This window comes from Prunus mume, linkage group LG2 (genome assembly GCF_029339155.1).
Source record: "Prunus mume cultivar Tortuosa linkage group LG2, ASM2933915v1, whole genome shotgun sequence".
NCBI lineage: Eukaryota > Viridiplantae > Streptophyta > Magnoliopsida > Rosales > Rosaceae > Prunus > Prunus mume.
In genome coordinates this window covers 44,156,251-44,170,390 of record NC_142699.1, presented here as the reverse complement: position 1 = coordinate 44,170,390, position 14,140 = coordinate 44,156,251, and the positions used below count along the sequence as shown (strand labels likewise).

General features: G+C 35.1%; 1 protein-coding gene and 1 pseudogene across 1 annotated transcript; one reads left to right on the top strand and one right to left on the bottom strand.

Moving 5' to 3' along the window:
• Positions 1 to 1,063: 1,063 nt before the first annotated feature.
• LOC148920483 (uncharacterized) lies at positions 1,064 to 3,611 on the bottom strand (annotated as a pseudogene).
• A 5,846-nt stretch (positions 3,612 to 9,457) lies between these two features.
• LOC103336000 (protein FAR-RED ELONGATED HYPOCOTYL 3-like) lies at positions 9,458 to 13,883 on the top strand. Its single transcript, XM_008239035.3, has 3 exons — positions 9,458 to 9,735; positions 12,256 to 12,814; positions 13,379 to 13,883. Exons 2-3 carry the CDS (start codon positions 12,263 to 12,265, stop codon positions 13,598 to 13,600), a joined length of 774 nt encoding a protein of 257 aa, XP_008237257.1. The 5' UTR covers positions 9,458 to 9,735; positions 12,256 to 12,262; the 3' UTR covers positions 13,601 to 13,883.
• The last annotated feature ends 257 nt before the right edge of the window (positions 13,884 to 14,140 follow it).

The following is a 14,140-nucleotide window of genomic DNA, read 5'->3' as shown; positions in this document are numbered from 1 at the left end:
GAGGTGGTGGAGTCCGATATTGGGGTGGAAGAATTTAGGCAACAACAACAAACTCAAGATGAAGATGAAGAAGAGGCTTAGGATCAGGTGGAGCTGCCATCATTAGCTAGGTCCAGGCCTAAGAGAACCATCAAACCTCCTCAACGATTTGATGAGATGGAAAGTTTGGAGAGGGAAAGTTGGATGAATACTATGATGAATGAGATGGAATCCCTACACCAGAACTCTGTTTGGGAGTTGGTTCCACACCCAAAGATTGAAAGGTGATCGGCTGCAAATGGGTGTTTAGGAAGAAGGAAGGGGTACATGAGAAAGAGCCATCTAGATTCAAAGCTCGTCTAGTGGCCAATGGGTGCTTACAAAAGCAAGGAGTTGATTATGATGAGATCTTTTCCCTTGTTGTGAAGAATACTTCTATACCATTGTTGCTTTCCATAGTGGCAAAATGGGATATGGAGATGAAGCAAATGGATGTGAAGACGATGTTCCTCCATGGAGACTTAAAGGAAGACATCTACATGAGTGAACCTCAAAGGTTCATTGAAACGAGTAAAGGAAATCTGGTTTGTAGGTTGAAGAAATCTTTGTGGGGTCGTTTGGTACGGCGGACTGTCATGGGCTAGACTAAATCCTAGTTCTATCTTGGATTAAGCTAGATTAAGTACTGACCTACATTTGGTGCTGCGTCGGACTAAGAAGCTGGATTGTAAAAATAGTGAAGACTTATGTTTGGTGTTGTGTCGGACTAAAAAAAAAAAAAATTATATTTAAAAATAATAATTTTTAAATAATTAAATGTAAGTTTTTTTGTTATTAGAATTACCAAATTGACATACATTTCTTTTCCTCCAAACCAAATTGACATGTACATTTCATATATGAAAAAGTTAGTAATTCTTCATATAAGCCAAAGTCATCTACATGACTCAGAAATTAGAGGTTTAGTTCACTACACACAATCCTACCATTAATACATACAAATAAACATCCACAATTTCAAAATGAACAAATAAGCCCCATAACCATGAACTATCTAATGCTAGCAATATGTTATACAATTTGTGGTGTTTCCAAAAAGATAGATGCATCAAATTTAGCTAGGCCATGTCCTCAAGCATTGTCACTAAGCAATTGCTCAACAAACACTTTCTTGATATCATCATCCAAAGACATGAATATAGATATATTTTGTGGATTCTCCAAAATGAGTTTTAGTGCTACTATTTGATCTAAAGGAGAAAATCCCATTTTCTTGAGTTCTTTGGCAATATTAGACCGATCTTATTAGACCGATCTTCATTACCTTTTATTATAGCCTCGGTCACCATTGGCATCCTTTTCCCAGATGCTTCAAACAATTTCTCCAATACAATCACAATCTTCTCTTCATCACTTGAGCTTGCAGCTCTTTCCCTCTTATTTTGACTATTCATGGATTGGCTTCTTCTTTGTTTAAAGACATAGGAGATACATCTTCCTGGACACAATTATCACTAACACTAACTTCATTATTGATTTACTCTTCCATCATGTCAACAGGGACTTAAGCTCTTTGTCCGTTAGCACGATCCTTTCCAAAGATATTAGAAAGTCTATCAAACAAAGGAAATGGTTTGCTCCTCCATTCAACTGCTTCCTTGTGATGCTATGATAAAACAAGGCACCAATTAGCTTGTTTTCAATATGTAAAAAAAAGGTAACAAAAGCAAGTTTAATCTACACTCATCAAACCCACTTGACATCTTTATGAAAGAAAATAGCAAAAATAAGTAATCATGTACCTGCACATAGGTTTCCCATGCATCGTTACTGTTAACCTCAACACACTTTTTTATATCATTCCAAGCAAATCAACTTGTGTTTACCATGTCATAGACTATACTATATTGCCTTTTCCACTTCTTCAATTTTGATTCAATATGAGGACATGCCTTTAGCCCCGAATTAGGACATTTAATATTCAAAGCCTTCTCCATTTGGACCATAGTACCAGATTTGAAAGTACCAGTCTCACAGCATTGGCCTGCAGCCACAAAATCATCTAGCACGGTCAAAAATGCATTTCCTCAAACTTGGACCATGACCGCCTAGTTCCTTTCTTTCCTTGTTCAAAGTTTTGACTGTTATCTTCACTTTCCATTCCTAAGAATAATCAGCACAAATAAAATAATACCACAATTAATAATTGGAATCTGCAAAGAAAACATAACTTTGTTTCAAAACATGACTCTTCTCTAGTACATCACATAACCTTAAAAACAAAAGGAAAAATAAAATCTACAAACAAATTGATAAATTGACTACAATACCACAATCAATACATTGTTAAGGTTGAATTATCATGCCTCAAATACAAATTACAATCACATAAAAAAGAAAACACCTTAAGAACTCAAACATAAATAACAAGAGTTGGCTAGTTATTCGCATTTCCTTGGCACTCATTATACATTTGGAAGGCCAAGTCATTCCTCTAAGTAGTCCATTCATCCGATGCTCCAATGATGCCAACCATATCACTTTTTATCACATTTTCCGTCTCTTCAATTTCATTTATTTCACGCTCTAATGGATCCCTAGACATCTCCCTCATAATGAGATTATGTAAAAGACAACAAGCCGTAATTATTCAACGTTGTGTCTTTATTGGATAAAAAGATGGACTCCTTAGTATGCCTCATCTAGCTTTTAGCAACCCAAAACAACGTTCTATTACGTTTCTTGCTTTAGCATGCTTCATATTAAAATATTCTTGATGATTTACACGTGTATTTCCTTCGCTCCATTCCGATAGATGATACCTTGTTCTTCTATATGGTGCAAGAAATCCCTCACCATTTGCGTACCCACCATCTACAAGGTAATAATAACCTAATAACCAAAAATTAAGGAAAAAAAGTCAATTCCTATTATTATGTGGTAATTATATAAACTTCCAATTATTTATAAAGTGGACACTAGGTACTGGCTTTGCCGGTAGGAACTCTTAATCTATTAGGCCTAGTTTTGGCATCTCGAAGGACTCTAGAGTTGAACGCGGATCCTTCCCAACCCGACAACACAAATATAAATTGCATGTCACGTCAGCAAACGGCCAACACATTTGTTGCAATTTCTCCCTTTCTAGTCCGATATCTCAGTTTTTCGGTTTCAGCTACTCACACTTTAATGTATGTTCCATCTAGTACTCCCAAGCAATTCTATAAATTAAATCAAATAAAAAATAAAAATAAAAAGAGGGTAAACTTTCATTAAGTTTATATGCAGCACATATCATAGAAAAGAAAGCCAAAGCATAATAAACATACCTTAAACCATTTCCATCTATGATCTGTGTAGTTATCACCTACAAGTTCCGGTACTCTCGATAGGCTACCTTGTAATCTCAAAATGCCTTGTAACACGTAATTGAAGTACCTACTAATAGTCTCTCCTGATTGAACGAATTTATTTCTAATAGTACAATTCTTAACATGATGAGCAAGCATATGCAAGAACATACATACTTACTCCTCCACAGTCTCCAAACCGTCATTCTTTAACTTTCCATCTGTACAAAGCAAATAACACAATAAACCAAACGTCTTTACATCCATTCTTAGTTCACTCACACATTCTCTGTCATTGCCTAATATACTATTCAAATAACGTAATCGATTCTCATGTCTAACAAACGAATGGTTATTGAGGGAACATCTTTCTAAAAGTACTTCAATTTCTTCTCTCATATTTTTTAGCATCATAAGCACAAGAATCGTGCAAGCACACATGGTCTCTAAATGCCACATCTCCAACAATAATATCAACAACATTCGTCTTTGATCCATATGTATTAATCAAAAAAGAAAAGAATTATTGCACTTAAGCAATCCTACTGAAAGTGAAATAACCCCAAATTGAAAACAAACAGTTTCATATGCAAATTCAAAGAGAACAATTAATGCAAAGCCATAATTAATACCATTAGCATATTATGGAAAATTCACCCAAATGGACCAAAAATTATCAACCAATATGTGCCTAATACCACAACAAATATGAAGAAAAAAGTTGTAGGATTATTTCACTTTTGGCCAAAAGATGCTGCTGCTGCTAATTAACACCTGATTCAAGCCAATTATCATTAGTAAATTACATAAATAGTATCGAGTGATTGACCTCTTTTTGAAAGGTGATAAGCTTGAGCATCCAAACTATTTCTTACCATCTCCAAATCTCAGAGTTTCACATGTGTAGACTATTTAAATACATTAGATAGTAATGAACTCCATAAAAACTAAAACCACAAGGATGCATCATCCCACATGAACCAGTAAGTTCAATAAACTCAGGATTCATGCCAAAAGTCTACTATACTTCTAAATTTCTAGGTTTTCTTAAATACCTAATTACAAATTAATTATCAATTAACATCAAGTATAAGTATATATATATATATATATCGCCATAGTAGACATGGATTCTATGAAAATTAGAGAAGAGAAGAAAATAACAAAGAAAAGGAAGGAGAGATTCAGAGCACACAGTTAAAATTGTTGAGGACAATTGCAAAATTCAAAGAGGTGGAAGAAGGAATAAGAGAGGTATCCAAAGGGAAAGATCAAAAAAACTTGCATGAGTCAAGATTCGAAGAAGATGAGTCGATGTTGAACGAAGGAGAGGTGGAGTCATGAACCACAATGAGAGGCGTGTTCAATATAGCGAAGGCTTATTTTGCGAACCCATTTTCCGCTTCTCTGTATAAGGAGAAGGAGTGAGGGGTTTTTTTTTACAATTGGCCTATACAATCCCATTTAAATTAGTCCCCTTTCTAACCAAACATGGGCTTCAGGTCCAATTTAGCACAGTCCTATCTAGTGAGCCCTGCCAAACATGCCCTGTATGGGCTCAAGCAATCTCCAAGATAGTGGTACAAATGCTTTGACACCTATATGCTTCAAATTGGGTATAAAAGGTGCGAATGGGATTGTTGTGTGTACTCTCATGTGTTCAAGGATACATGGAAAATATGAGCAAACAACATTGGAATGCGGTGAAGTGGATTTTCCGGTATTTGAAGGGCACTAAGAAGCTTGGGATCTTGTTTCAAAGACAACAAAGAAAGGCTTATGTGGATTCAGATTATGCAGGAGACATAGAGGAGATCCAATATGGGGTATGTTTTCACTTGTGGTGGAGGATCGATTAGTTAAAGAGCGATGCTACAATCAATTACTGACTTGTCTACTATCAAAGCTTCTAACGGAGGCTTCTAAGGAAACGCTATAAGATTGGCTAAAGAGTTCGAGATAGCTCAAGACTTGGTGATGATACAAAGTGACAATGAAAGTGCTATATGCTTAGTCAAGAATCAAGTGTTTCACTGAAGGTCTAAGCATATTGATATACAGTACCACTGGATAAGGGATTGGGTGAACGATGAAGACATTGCAATAGAGAAGGTTCATATAGATGAGAACGCTTTGGATTGCTTGACCAAGCCAATCACAATTGAGAAGTTCAAACACTATTTGAGCTTGCTCAATCTTGTTACATGCGAAAGATTGAGGTGGAGCTATTGGGAATTACTAGAACTGTTTCCAAGAGGTTTGAAGAGGTTCTAGGAGTCAATGATTTTCACAAGGTGTTTAAGGCTCCCCAAGATGGAGATTGTTGATTTTGGTTCATCTTAAAGATGCAGAATGATTGAAGGAAAAGGGCAGTCCAACAAGTTGAAGACTTATTGAATGGGCTCTGGAGCTTGAGTGGAAACTGCAAGCTCTCGAGCGGTAGAGATGAGGTTTTTGTCCAAGCAAAAGTGCTTGAGCGCCTGCTCGAGCGGCAGAACTCATACTCGAGTAAACGCAAGCACTCGAGCTGCGAAGTGGCGCTCAAGTGGGACAAGCAAATCTATTGCGTATCCCTAGTGAATATGGACAAATTTTCTCCTAGTTTTTGGGTCCTTTATGTTTCCTATTCCTTGTATAATTGTACTAAAGCCGTATGACATATAAATAGGCACTTTAGCGCTTGGTTATTGTAATGTGAGAAAGCTAAGGCATCAAATTGGGTTCGAGTCAAGGGTGAGAGAAAGGAGAGCTAGGGTTTGGGAGAGATCAAATGAGGTTCTTCATTGTAACCAAGGGGGTTATTTCATACTAGTGAATTTATTGGGAATCACCAAGAGAACGTAAACACAACGCTGAACCTCTATAAATTCTTGTGTTTTTTGTAGGGGTGGTTGCGGTTCGGTAACCACGAATTTTTGCCCAAACCGCAAACCGACCGACTATTTATGTATTGTAATTTTGAAACTGCAAACCGATCGCTTTTTGCGGTTTAAAACCGCAAGTTCTCAAGCATTCACAAAAATATAAATTCACAACCTAAATAAATAAATACACAACTTCAACTTCTCAAGCATATATAAATTCACAATTTCCTCGACTTCTCAAGCATTCACAACCTAAAGAAAATTAAAGTTACAATTCCAAGCATTCCAATTAAAGTTAAACTTCTTAAGCATTCCAATTCCAAATCCTTTAAAGTTACAAACCAAAAGGAAAATGCAAAGCAAAATGAATTAAAGTTACAACTAAAAAGAAAAATATAATTCAAAGTTAATTAAAGTTACAAACTAAAAGAAAAATGCAATGCATCAATGTTACAAACTCAAGTGTTGGTAGCGAGTGGATTTGAAGAACATTGTTGTGTTGTTTGAGCACCAATGCTATCTACAAATAAAACAACATACTTTAGTATATTTTATTATAAGAAGATCAAATAAAACAACATAGATTGGCTATACTTTGCGGTTTGCAGTAACCACAAGTTTTGAAAATCAAATACCGCAACCGCAAATGCGGTTCTGTTCTTCATACCGCAAATGCGGTTCGGTTTACGCGATCGCGGTTTCATTGCGGTAAATAGTCGATTGGTTTTTGTGGTTTTTCAGTTTTTCGGTCTAAAATGCCACCCCTAGTTCTTTGTGTGTGTGTTTACTTTACGGTTTGTGTGTGCTTAATTTTTTGCGGAGCTTGTGTATGATAGTTGCGTAGTTCATCGATTTACAAGGTCTTGGAGTGTTTTTGTGCAATAACAAGGCAATGACTTGTGTGCACTGTAATTATGACTGGTGGAGGTATGTGAGACTCACTTTTTTTGTTCAAGTATGTTAGTCTTTTTATGTTTTACTCACTTATATCGATGAATTAATACACATTGGAAGCGCTAGATTACGATGGATGAGATCCCATGGCATCGCCAGTTTCACATATCTATGATTGGTGAATTAAGAGAGTTATGGAATCGTTATCGCGATTTCCTAAATCTTTACTCAATAAAATTACGAGACTAGGAATCGTTAGATTTCAGTGGATTGGATATAATGGCATTGTCGATTTTGCATATATATATATATATATAGATATTTAGTCATATACCCATTCTTAGCACTAAAACTATAAATAAATCCTATACCATTTAATTTCTATAAAAAATTAAATTTAAAAAAAAACCCAAAAAATGACAGCTGACCTTATTGAATTTAATTTTGATTATTAAATTACTTTGATACCCTATTGAGTGTTTTGGGGTTTTTTATGGGTTTTGGGATTAGGTTTGTTTTAAGAAATCAATGACAGTTTTGTAATTTAAAAGAAGTTAAAAGCCTTGTTATGTTGTAAATCGGGTCTGAGTATGTTTCTAAAGTCCATTTCATATATGGTTTTTTTTTTATAATTTGGGCTCCTATATTGGATATAATAGTGAATCTCTCATATTTATAGTCCTCTTTAATTGAGGGATTCCTCAAATTTTTTTTTTTTAGGGACACATTTTAGGGTACCTTATGAATTTTTTTTCAACAATCCAAACCATCTATTTTTTAAGTCTACATTTATAGATTATCCTTGCAAAAAATAGATAAATTTGAAACTGTTTCGATATCCAATTGTGTCCTACAAAATCAATGAACACTGTGCTTCAAGAAAGTACTAAAATTTCAATAATTCAATTGAGTGGTCAAATGATATCAAATTCAAGTGATTTTTTTGTACAAATGATCTTTGAATGAGTATTTACAAAATAGACAATTTGGATTAGTGAAATACTATATAGACTGAGTCCTACAAGGATGTTCCTCAAATAAGCTTATTTGAGGGATCCCTCAACTGAAGCTCCATATATATGAGTAATGCTACTCTTACCACATTTGTATATCACATTCTCATACCACCTAATGTGGCAGATGAGATGTACAACCACAAGCGTCAATAAATCATAAAAGAAAATGTTAAATTAATTTTAATTGATGTGGCTGCCTATCTCATCTACCACATAAGGTAATATGAGAATGTGGTAAAAGTAGCATTATTATATATATATATATATATATATATATATATGAATTATGAGATTGAGAATTGTTGGACTATGATGGATTAGTGATTTCTAATATTTATATTTTATTAATTAAGATAGGTTGAGAATTGTTGGATTTCGGTGGATAGGAAAAAGGGAAAAACAAGGGTGAGGAGGGAAAAAAGAAGGGGTTGGGGAATGGTTTTTACTTATCAGTCTTCGCGAATTTTCCTCGATCCTTGCACACAACAAGGGGACCCATGCCATTTCTAACCTTATTCCAGCATCTTATCCAGCACACTACATAACTTCATGATTATAATCTACACCGTTTAATATTTATAATGTCTCCCCCCTAATGGTTTTTTTAGAGAAGTAGAGTTTCATATTATTGCTTAATTATTTAAATTCCTATAATTATTTTATTTACTTTTTATTTAATTCTGTTTTTAGGATAACTTTATTTAGATTCCCTTGGATAACCAACATTACTATTTTTTAAGCATTGTAAACCTTTTTTTTGCATTTAATGAAAATTTTGTATTGTTTGGTGAAAAAGGAAAAAAATGCACCTAATTTCCGTGACAAATGAATATAGGAATGTTTAATATTTCTAGTGCAGGCAATAAACGTGATCCTACTCAGGAACATGAAGACCCACTAGACGAAAACAAACATGGCACAATTTGAAAATATTGTGGTACTAAATTACTAATGTAACTTACCACGCAATGTATAAAGGACAAAATATTGTATTAAATCATTATAAATAATTGATTATGGTGTGTTTAATATTCTTTTATTAATTATTACAAATTGTCTAAATTCGTGTTTGTTAGTTCAATATATAATTAACTTAAATCACTCAAACCCACAATGAAATACATTTCATTAGATTTTTTTGTGATAAAATAATAGATAATTAACTAAATATATATTCTCTAAAATTGTAATAAAAGTTTCCAAATTTTTCTCAAAATTTTCATAATTTTTATCTAATTTATTTATGTATTTTTAGACTATCAACATTTCCGAAACATTGAATATTTTAGACCTTGCCTAGGTTATGAAAAAAATAAATAAAGAATTTTCTAAGAGCTTGGGTGACGCGTGTAGGCATTCTATTTTTATGAAACTTCTGAGTTTCCAGACAAAACAATGTTCGCATAAACCCCCCAACTGAAACTGTTGCTGACTTCGCCTCTGCCTCCGAGTCCTCCACCACCTGCATCTCTCAGTCACTGTATCCGTTCATTCTCTCTACATCTCCGGTGGGCCCTAGAAACGGTGGGGCCCAGCAACGAGATGCAAAATTAACCACTTGGGTTCGTGGAGTGGCCATGGGGAGATCGATCTAAGACTTCCACTTTCTTCAAACCTTGGTGTTGGTGTTTGGTGAGTTCATCAAAGCCAGTTTGTCATTTTATTCTCTACTTTCCCTTGCTCAGTTTCGTAATGCAATCACAATTAAGTAATTGTTGTGGTTCTTGATGCTTTTCCTGTTCATCTTACTACTTCAAGGACTTGTCTGCTAGGTTTAGATGCTGATTTTAAGCAGAAATTTCCCTCATTGTTTCTTCTTCATTCAAATTCCCAACTTTGGTGCAAAACCCATTTCTGGATTCTCTTAGAACACTCCAATCGTCAGTGTTTTAATTTTGACCATAGGAAGAGATATGACGGCTCCTGATTATTTATATTTAAGTTGCTTACTATAGCCTTACTCTGCATATATATATTTACAAAATGTGTATTTACTTTGATATTTTGTCTCAAGAATTGGATTGTACTTACTAATTAGTTGTATCCTATGTTCTCTAACTTTGTTGATACATTTTGCATTCACATTTATTATAAGAAAAATACTTTGAAAACAGCGGTTGGGGTCTGTTCACCGGTTGATTCTTGTCTGTCTTTATAAGGGTGACTACTTTTACACTGTATCTGCTGAAATTGTGTTGTTGGACTGCAACTACATTTTTTTTAAGGGGTAAAGACTGCAATTAGACTGTGACGGCTTTTGAAATAGACTTGCTGATTGTACTTTACAAAGACTAAAAAAATATTGTCATGGGAAAAAAGAGTGCTTCCTTTCAACAGATGTAATTCTTCATTTCGAAATTAGGTTGGTAAGATCTACTCCACTACTTCAAAGTTGAAGTTCAACAGCCTTAGTCCTGAGCTTGCCTGGTATCTTTGCAAGTAACTGCTTCTCTTTTATCTGCCCTTACTTGAGAAGCTTGCTTCTGGAACGCACATTGTCCTCTAAATGGTACTTGAACAATTATTGTGCTATAAACTATTCTCTAAGCTCTCTCATGCAAAGGTAAACCTTCTCTTTGCTTATCAACCTACTTTCATCCACTTCACCACCCATCAGAAAAAACCAAGAATGTGAAGAGAGATTCATATTGCATTTGAACACTCTTAGCTATGAATCCTCCATTGCACATAAGGAGTTTAGTTCTCTTAACACAATGAACAAGGATTGAGTCACATTCTGGATACTCAGTGGTTCTTACTGCCTCATTTTGTGGAATCTGGAGCTGTAGAGGTGATGTTTCCTTTCTTTGCTGTGCATTTTTCCTACTGTTTGTGTTAACCCCTTTGCTGAATATAGTAAATGCGGCAATATACAAAGTTAGGTACACATCATGACCCACTTAGCATAGGTGAGTTTGGCTTGGAGCAGCACATAAATCTCAAGACTTGTTTAAAGGTTAACTGTAGATTCTGTAAGAATGAGATTTAGAATGAGTTTGACCATGACTTGTCTTAGCGTTGGAGGGGTTTGTAGGTTAACTTGTGAGACCCATTTTCATAATGAGTGGATGATCAAATCCAACAAAGGGGTTGGGGTGAATGGATGTAGGCAATGCCTCTTCTTCGTAACAAAATTTGGATGTAGACCCAAAATTATGGATGTAGACCCGTTTTCTTTACTGTTCCTAAACAAAATTTGGTAACTGCTGGTTCTTTTTGGCTAATTACGCCGCTTCTTTGTAAAAGTTACTCAGTTAGCAGCTTGAAACCCTGAACTAAAGACCATAGTTCCCTTTAGACCGAATAATGTGGCAACATGGGGTCAATGTATCAGCAGCCCTCTGTAATGTAGATCCTACGCTTATTAATAAATTCTCTCTGTTAACATAGTTCTGCACTGCACCACTGTCAGAGACATTCATTTATACTAAAATGAGAACATGTCAGCTCCTGTATGGGCATTATGCTTGGCAAAACTTTAATTATAAAATTATGAAATCTTCATTACTATATTCATCTTATGGTTTTTCCATTCATAATAAGATGCTTCATGCTCTATTGTTTGTGACTTTTTTTTCTGTTTGGATTTGAAATTTTTACATGTCTGTTGTGCTTTATATCATATTTTCTCATGCAAGCCATTTCTTGTGCTCGCTGTAGCAATGCCAGGTAATTTTCAGGTCTTACTAACTTTGCCTGCTTGGTTGTAGAAGTAACATTGCTGTGTTTGTTTTTCCCGGTGACTTATACTTTACATGCTCAGTTTTCTTCTGCTACATGCTAATCTATTGCTATTACTGTGTTATTGTGTTCCATATATTATATAAATGCTTGTTGGTTGGCATTTATTTTTGGTTCACTTTGAAATGTGAAAACATGTAACTAAATTCAATTAAGCATTGCTTTTGTAAGTCCTTGACTCTTGTCCTTTTCATCTCCCTCAGACTCTGTTCTTTATAAGAAATGGTAATGGAGCATATTGACAATACAGAGTTTTTGAAACTTAAAAAAATCTGTTGCCCTTTTAACTTAGTAGTAATAGAAGTTGACCTACTATTTTATCGGTAATACTTATTCGACATTGTTTACTTCAAGAGGTTGTCCTAATTTTGGGTGAGACTGACAAGTCAATTCTGTTCTTTCTACCTGTAGGAACATAATGGATCACCAATCTGTTCATGGATTTGATTCAGACGAAAGTGACTTAGATATGCATGCTGAAACCTATGAAAATAATGAAGGGATGGAAGATGTGCTTTCTGAGAACCTGGACTTGTGTTTAGATGAAAAGGATGGGATAGCAGAACCATCAGCAGATCTACCTATGAACATAGAAGCTTTAGAACCAAATATAGGCATGGAGTTCAACTCAAGAGATGAAGCGAGAGAATTTTATGTTGCATATGGCAGACGATCCGGTTTTACTGTACGGATACACCACAATCGTCGCTCACGAGTAAACAATCAGGTTATTGGTCAAGATTTTGTTTGCTCGAAAGAAGGCTTTCGTGCAAAAAAGTATGTACACAGAAAAGACAGAGTTCTTCCTCCACCGCCAGTAACCCGTGAGGGCTGTCAAGCTATGATAAGGCTAGCTTTAAGAGATGGACTAAAGTGGGTAGTCACAAAATTTGTTAAAGAGCATAATCATAAACTAATGAGTCCCAGCAAGGTTCCATGGCGGGGATCAGGAAAGCACTTAGCAAGTGAGGTATGTTGGGGAGTATTTTTTTATCAACATTATTCTGAATGAAATGTTTACATATGAAGATTTGCCACTTACTCACTGCTACTAAATACTGGAATAAACAGACTACCTAATATTATAAACACAGATCATGGCATTTCTTTTAGATTATAAAATAATTGTTCATCAATGTCCAAATAGTTGAAGCTTTGGGAACTAGTGGTAAACGAACAAAACTTGTCACGGTATCAGAGCAGAAGATTTTGAGTATACAAGCCTCCCAATATAAGTTCAATTGAACATGTTGCACCCTCTAATGTGAGTAGAGAGACACATGAGAGGAAGTATTAGATTTGAAAATAATTGTTGGATGACATCCTAATGCTTTCAAATGTGGAAGAGCTGTAGGAATTGTTACCAGGATTCTGGGTTACTAAGCCTGGTTTCATCTTGAATTAACCATTAGTTTAGTAAACATCCAAAAGGATTCATTGTTCAGCAGCTTAATTGTTACAATAATGTAGTGACCCTTCTTAAACATAAAATTGAAACAATAACATAGTGACCTAATACTCTTGTAATTTGCAGGATGAGAAGGATAAAAGAATCCGTGAACTATCCCTTGAGTTGTACAATGAGAGGCAAAAATGTAAGCGACGCTGCGCTGCATACGAAGAACAGTTAAATTTGATTTTGAAAGATTTGGAAAAACATACAGAGCACATGTCAAAAAAAGTGGCGGATATAGTTCAAAGCATAAGAGAGATTGAGGAGGAACAATCGGAGGACTCAGATAGTGGATGGACTTAGTGCCCATTAATCATTTTCAGGAGCCATCTAACAACTAGCAATTCACCTATGGTTTAGGTTGAAGTTCCCAAAGATGATAAAGTTAGTCCCACAAAATTGATTATTTTCCAGAAAATTGGCAGCTGATGTTTGATGTCTGGTCAAGATGCTCATGCTCGATGAAGTCTTTATGAGTAAATTGAGCAGAAATCATATGTCGAATTGTGTCCCGGATCATTCTCATGTTGTATCTTAATGTATTAATTTTTTTTTCTTCTCTCAAATCAAATTTTCAATTGTTGCTGTAACATTTTAATTTTTCTTGCAAGAGAATAGAATCAAAACCCACTGCAAACAACCACAAATATGTAAAGGTAAGCATTCTGTTCGAGTTTGGCATTATCAAACTAATGCCGAAGATCAAAGATATTGTAGCTTGAGGAAAACGGACTTGTCAGTCATACAGTCCTTACAGTACTGTTACTGTAAGACACATGCTTATACTTGGCGAACTTGGCATGACAAGACAATTTGCATTAGGGTTTAGGTTAGCAAGCTCAA

Coding starts and splice junctions, on each gene's coding strand:
- LOC103336000 (XM_008239035.3), top strand. CDS start 12,263: ATGGATCACCAATCTGTTCATGGATTTGATTCAGACGAAAGTGACTTA. Junction 12,815..13,378: donor GAAAGCACTTAGCAAGTGAG/GTATGTTGGGGA, acceptor TGTAATTTGCAG/GATGAGAAGGATAAAAGAAT.